This window comes from Montipora capricornis, chromosome 9 (genome assembly GCF_036669925.1).
Source record: "Montipora capricornis isolate CH-2021 chromosome 9, ASM3666992v2, whole genome shotgun sequence".
NCBI classification, from domain to species: domain Eukaryota; kingdom Metazoa; phylum Cnidaria; class Anthozoa; order Scleractinia; family Acroporidae; genus Montipora; species Montipora capricornis.
The window spans coordinates 4,990,136-4,997,635 of NC_090891.1; the positions used below are offsets into that span (position 1 = coordinate 4,990,136).

Genomic DNA, 7,500 nt, shown 5'->3' on the forward strand with positions numbered 1-7,500 from the left:
TGGAGTGAAATTTATTGAGCTTTATGGAACTGTTGTTTTTATTGCGATTCGGGACTTTTCCTGTTGAGGAGAAAACGATTTGTGGAGTGAGGTCTGGCCAGCGATGGATGGAGTCACCGGCCTTCCCATTATTTCAGCAACGGCCTTCCGGATGACTTCACTAAACGGCGTCAGAATGGCTCGAAACTCGCCAAAAGAGACAAGTTGGTCACACATTTGAGGTAGGAAAACTTTATTTCAAAAGAGATAGTTATTTACACAATTTTTTTACGATCGGTGATTTTCCCATACAATTCCCTATATACACAAACTGTCGCATACACCACGTATTTTCAGCTTGGGGCGCCTGTGGGCAGCGTTAACGAATGCGGTTTCACGACTTCAAAACTACTTCAAAATCGATGCAGTTTGGAAGTGTTTACACGGAACCGTTTTTGCCAGATAAAAAGTCGTGATGGTGCAAGGGAGCCTTGCACTACGTGCTCAATTCAACATTTTAAATCAAACACTGCAAATTCCGCACCAAAATAGTAACCGTAGTCAAATCGATGTGGCTTCGCTGTTTAATTAAACGACAGATGAAGCCGGCAGCGTTTTCAAATCGACCTGGTTTTGCGAACGGTCTCCATCGGTTTCGTGTAAACAGAAGGCGTAAAACGCATCGAAAACGAGGAGGTTACAAAGAAAACCGCGTTGTAAACGCTGCCTTATCCAATGATCACTGCTTTGCTGTCTCGCAGTTTGTTCGGGAACGGCTTCGACGTTATATACCCAAACTTGTAAAGTACCATTCGAATTTATAAAGAAAATATAATTTGAAGTCAATTTCAAGAGTCCGCAATTCATAGTCCGTTGTCCAGGCTTTCTGAATTTACATGACATGCGACAATATGTAACTTGAGCAACCGCGCTTCATGTTTGTTCTTTTGGTTGTGCTCCTCGTTAGAGATCGATCTGTAAAAATGAGCGCAAAAACTCGACCAAAAGTGTTTCTTTGCAAAAATTCAAATTATAGTGAGGCATTTCCAGCTGTATATGAAAAGGTGAGTTGAATTGCATAGTAATCGTTGCTTATTTACTCGAAAATTCCAAGAGACGACCTATTGGAATTCTGTCCTCGCTAAATGAAATTTTTCAACTCCTGGCTTCTTGAAAGTCTTAATTCCAAGTCCTTAGAGCATATTTACTCTCACGTCCATCGAGCCGGTCTGCGTCATGTTTTATACATATAGGTTGAGATACCGTCATCGAAATTAATTCGGTATTTCACTTTTACATTGGAATTGAACTTCGCACACGAATGACTTGATCTTCACTTTCGTATCCTTGGTAACAGCACAGGCTCCCAAAGCTCAGTGTCAGTGAGCATGGCTGACAAATTAAAAATATAAGGATTTGTATGGGAATCCCGATAAAAAGTTTAAGAAGATAATGTTAAAAAGCCTAATCTTATTGCCATTGTGGACTTCCTTCCTGTGTCGTTTTTTTCCAGATCCGACGCGATTTGAGCCATTTTTCAATTTCTGGGTTGTCAACGGTTATAATAAAATTCCAAGGCTGGAGACTAAATTTGCAGGAGCCACCAATTTGAGTCAAATATTCCTGGATAAAATGTTCCCATGGTCACAATTCCACATCAGAATCAAATGCAAAGATTGAACTTTCATCTCACCCCACCATCAATGGGGTTTCGACAAAACACTGACCCCCGGTCAACTGACCCCCCTACTGACCCCCTATAAAATCAATGGGAAAATGAATACTGCTTACTTAAGCCTCAAAAACCCTTTTTAAACAGCATTGTTCAGCAATATTTAAGTCTAAGCACCCATTTTAAAAAGGTTAGCTTACATGAAGTAATCGGCCATCACAACAATAATCGAAAACTAACCTTTTTAAAATGGGTGCTTAGACTTAAATACTGTTGAATAATGGTGTTTAAAAAGGGATGTTGAGGCTTAAGTAAGCAGTATTCATTTTCCCATTGATTTTTTAGGGGGTCAGTAAGGGGGTCAGTTAACCGGGGGTCAGTGTTTTGTATGTAGTAGGCTTTTCGCGATCGTAACTGTATTTATCAAGCTTTCAACGAATTAACATTAATTATGCAAATAAAATTTGTTCCCTCAGTTTGTCAAGTGCAATTTTTTTTACTCCCCTGGGTCTCTCGACGCGACTGTTTTCTCTCAGATGCTGCATGTAATAATTAAATTTCACTGGCTTCAGTATGTCCAGCCACAAAATATTCGTAGCACAATATCCTAGGCACAGTGCTTTCCATTATATCCCTGTCCTTCGAAATTAATGGAGTAGTTCTAAGACTAGATTATGCAGTTCGAAATTTTTATTTTAATAGTGAAGATAGATAGTGGAATTCAAGAACTTGACTAAATTGTTCGACTCTTGTGGGTAGGTTACGAGTTCTCACTTGCATACATACATGTCATACTTAGTCATGGAATGGTGGAACAGTGGAATGCTCATACACGGAATGGTGTGCGATTTTGAGAAAGTTTATAATAATACATGGCTTCTTCACCCACTATTCCTTGCAGCAAAAACAAAAGTACAAAAAAATGGTCAAATACTAACCATTTTCTTGCATACAAAATGAAAATTATAACAAAGCTATTCACCTGTAGTCAAACTTCTAAACACCAAGGGACATCTTTGCGTCAATGAAGACCAAAAAATCATGCTGTATTTTTGTTGCCAATAACCACTGAAGTGCACTGAATCTTATCGACTCTTTATTGTTTTTATCCAAGGATGGAGAGAATGGAAATAGATTGAACTTGAAAAAACATGCCAGTTTTTTCAAGTTCAGAGATGGTGTTTTCAGGAAGTCCCCCAAAATTAAATACGAATAGCTCTTCTTGCCATGAATATGTTTCAGATCTTCTTAGTGGGTCATCTTGAATGTTGTGCATGTGAGCTGCAGTACGAATTTAGTTTTTTACCCAGTTTTGACCTAAAAACAGCAATTTCAGGTTTGGAGACTTAATTTTGAGAGCACTCGCCATTCGGGCCCCGGACCAGTTTTCACTTCCCAAAAGTCCCCCCCCCTTCTTACCCCCCACTTCCTTAATTCCTCCAACCAATTTAGTCATCTTTTATTTTTACTATTTAATATCATTGAAATTACCTTTGGTGTTGTGATACATTGCACCAACAGTTAGCCCTTTCACGTCATCTAAGTTACAGAGCCATTGATAGTCTGCAACTGACTTCTTGTTCTTTGATACAGCGTGTGCATTTCTAAAAAGCAATCTTACACTGTAGCTTGCTGGTGCACTTTTTAAGCAGCTGCTGCCGGGCTTGGTTTGCTGGGCTTTTTTGCTGCACTTTTCTTGTGATATGAAATCAACTCTGTTTTGTAGCTAGTGCAGCCATCAATAAATCGAGGTCCCAGAGGGTCTTCTTCCCGGGTGCTCATTTACATCCAAGTGCCAGTCTCAAATTTCTGGCTGTCCTCATTTGAGGTTGTTTTTTGGGCATGTTCTATTCTTTTTGTTTGTGTGATCATGAAAATTAATCTCTTTGGTGTCACAGTGAGTGCTGACATCCAAAGCGGTCTTTACTTTTGTTTCAGTTAATTCTCAAGTGTCAAGTTAAGTATACAATGTATCTGTTGCCATCACAGCCACTGGGTTTATTATTCTAATAATTATAATAATAATTATGATTGATAAATAATGGCAATAATAATTAATTACGACGACAATAATAATAATAATAATAATAATAATAATAATTATTATTATTATAAAATAATGCAATATTAATATTAAAATATTAGTTTTAGGATAATATTGTTTATTGGTGGAATAAGACTGAGTAAATGAATACTGATGTTGTTTTGTCCTTTATTTAGTGCTGTTTATCCATCATGGGCTGTAAAGAAAACAAGATGGATGTTGGTTTTTACTTGCATGATGAAAGACTTGTGATTTATCCAAGTGAACAGGGAATTAAGCTTGAGGTGTGTTACTTTTAGAATGAAAGTTGAAACCTTCTGATCTTTCTCTCAATATGCAAAAATGAGTGGTGGTTTGCTTGAGCGTGTATACATGACTATTACGGCTGCATTACATGTTAAATTTAAAGCCTGATGTTAGATCATCTAGTTACGACATGGGAAGAATGCTCACCTCCCAGTAAGCACTGTTTTCTCCAAAAGTCACAAGTTTTAATATTTTAGGTTTATTTAATCTTATTTTAATCTCGCTTGATACAGTCTATAATTACCTGATGCTCTCAATCGCTGCAAAAAAATCCCATGCTATCAAACATTTTTGCAATTTTACACAGTGCTTTAGACAGGCCTTCTGATAGGGTGCGATTAAAAAATGCAAATTATACGATTTTTTCAGGGCAGATTGTGCGATTAGAAAGGCCAATTATGCGATAAATAATGTAAATTATGCGATTTTTTTCTCAGCAATTTTAAGCTTGTTTTATACGGTTTCAGGTTAAAAAAAACACTTTTTTGTTGCCCTAAAGACATTTTGAACACAAAGGAACAGTAAATATGTATCTCGATCGACATTTGTTGGGATAAATAAAAGTTGAAAAGACACAGCTAACATGCCAAATGAGTGATCAAGGCGCTCGTCAACCGCGAACTTCCGAAGATGGTCAATCACAATAGGGCCATACCCCCATTTATACGAGAGAAAATAAGCCGCGGCTTCCTCTGGCCGCGGCTTACAGAAGACTCGAATGTTCACCCCGTATAAATGGTACAAAATCTGATCTACGTTCACGTCTCTTTCAAGCCGCGGCTTATATTGACCTGGGAATATATATTCGTATAAATAGTTCCTTTTGTGTATTTTGTACACCGTGGCCAGAGTAAGCCGCGGCTTATTTTCTCTCGGATAAAAGGCCCTAATATTGCACGACGAGAAAAACATCAGTCCATCGTCCACGTGGAGCGTACCTGTGAGGTACTTTCTTGCTCGATTGTCAGCTGTCAGATCGGGCGGAATGTGGGAAGCGTTTTCACAACAAACTTATCCATGAGTAAGTTTTTATCAGTTTTCAACGAAAGAAAGTACATTTTGCCGAAAAACTTACAACTTCGCTTATTTTTCACAAATCTCTTCTATAAGAGAAGGCAACTGTGTCATTTCAGTGGTGTGTATATAAGGGCGTGTTTGTGTTGCACCAATAGAAGGAGACTCGTACCAGGTCCCCGACATGAAAAATAAAGCCTTGAACTTCGAATGTTTACGAAATCGAAGGTGACAAAGGTTTTTTAGCCTTTTTCCAAGATAAATCATCTTAAAAATGGCGTATTTATGCAGGAATTTCTAAAAATCGTCTTGATTTATGTTTCATTTTATGAATTTTGTGCGTCTTTTTGTGAATTATGCGATTTTTCGTGAATTGTGCGATCGGATGCGATTTGAGGTCGATTGTGCGAAATCGCACCATCGCGTAATATCAGAAGATCTAAATTAGATAGATCACTTAGGAATTTCCGGTCATATTCTCTAATTGATTGGTTCCTCAAAATACTCTGATTTATGAAATGAAACTGACTATAACTTTCGTTCTCCAACAGACATACATGTATAGTAAATTAATTAGAAAGGGCCATTCTAGCCTTCTACCGGTGTACATGTAGTATATTCATGTACTATTCAAAAGATTGTTAGAAGAGTATTCTGTCTTACTGTTAGATTTATGTTTTGTTCCTTGCCATTTACCAAATCTCATTATCAGTATTTGTGTTTCATGTAAACAGGCTTCATGTTTTATTTTATTTTATTGGTATGAATGCTAATAAGCCATGTTTCTATTAAACATTGAACCAATTAGTAAGTTAATGTCAATGGGCAGAACAGCGCAATGTACCAATAACTGGAATCAATCACCTGCAACTTGCTCATGAACAGCTGTTATACATGCAGGTGTACTTGCATAATAAACTAGATACGTGACACTGGCAAAACTGAAAATTCACTGACTTTCTAGATGTAGGAAGGTCCATTCAAACCTACATTGTACTGTAACCTACATAACACCTGAGTCAGATGGTCAGATGCTGTACCCATTGAGCTACAAGTTTAGAAGTCCTAGGGAACTACATGTAGGTCGTTTGTCTTAAGTTTAATAATGGACTTATGTACAAATGTACATGTACATGTATGTGTACATTGTATCTCTGGTCTTCCGGCTGAAAGAAGTCATGTACCTCAGATTTTATATAATGCAACTAATTACTGTGACAGTAGTGTTTGAATGTGTAAGTGGCCATGGATGATAAAATTGATTGGCTTGGCAATGGACATTAAAGCACAACTGAAAAGTGAGATTCCCAGGAGTTCTTGTAGCTCAATGGGTATAACAATCGACTTGTGTTACAGAGCTCTTACATGTAGGTAACTGGATCCTGCATTTAAAGACTCTAACTTTTCAGTCGTTCTTCCATGCAAATGCCAAGCAACAGTTTGTGATCCACAGGTATAATTTACACCTTCAAACATCTGATACATGTAGTTGCATTTACTCAGAGTTATGCAGTCATGAAAGCTGCAACTATTTCTGGTCTTACTTCCATTTTGCATTAGGCCATTTTCAAAAATACCATAATAAGACTCTTTGCTTGTATTGTAAGTCCCAGTTTCTCTTGGGACTTACATGTACATGTGCAATTGTCCCAAGAGTAAATAAAAACAATGGTTATGCACAATTTTGGAGGGCAAACAAAGAGTATTATGGTATTTTTGAAAGTGACCTATGGTGTAATAACTTTGATTCCTGACAGTCAGCACTGATGATTGAGGGTCTGAGTCCCTCCAAGCCTTTTTGTGCCTCCTGTGTGATTCTCTCTTCGGCCCTGGTCTTGATTGAGCCTTGCTTTACACAGCTTTTGTCCAGACTTCATATGAAATCTACCACTAGGACATAATAAGCTTAATGATCCAGACTGTGGAGACTGGTATCTGCTGGACTAGCTCTCCAAACTAGAGAACATGATGTCCTCCTTCATGCAGGCTTTCTTCCTTTTCATGGTCTGCCCCTTTCCTTGTGCAATTAAAAACACGCTCTAACATGTAGCACTTAATCTATTAGCATCCAAGTGGTTGCTCCTTCCGTTTACTTACCCCAACGGACCTCAGCAGTATTCCTGACTGTTACAGAGGTCAAGGTGTCAGAGTGGCCGTAGCAGGGTTATTGCAGTCATCTGATGGGCAAGTTCTGTTAACGAGACGTGCACGACATATGCGTACATTTCCATGTGTTTGGGTCCCCCCAGGTACTGTAATATTTTACAGCCAGTGTGTTCATTGTTTCCTGATATCCCTTTCATGGGCTCCAGGCATCATATTATGTAAGACTAGTGCTATTATTATATAAACACCAATAAAATACCAAGTGAGCTTTCGCGTGAAAACATGATACCTTCACATGTGAAAACATAACTGTTGCAGCAGCTATGGTTACATATAAAAATCGTGCCTTTCAATGCCTTTTGTGAAATGATTTAGTATT

General features: G+C 38.1%; 1 protein-coding gene across 1 annotated transcript in view; it reads left to right on the top strand.

Moving 5' to 3' along the window:
- Positions 1 to 874: 874 nt before the first annotated feature.
- LOC138015588 (nucleoside diphosphate-linked moiety X motif 17-like) overlaps positions 875 to 7,500 on the top strand; it is a 16,241-nt gene continuing 9,615 nt past the window's right edge. The window contains exons 1-3 of the mRNA XM_068862669.1: positions 875 to 1,043; positions 3,872 to 3,979; positions 7,081 to 7,264. Of these exons, the coding sequence (XP_068718770.1) occupies positions 915 to 1,043; positions 3,872 to 3,979; positions 7,081 to 7,264 (421 nt within the window). The 5' untranslated portion in view covers positions 875 to 914. The remainder of the gene's footprint in view (positions 1,044 to 3,871; positions 3,980 to 7,080; positions 7,265 to 7,500) is intronic.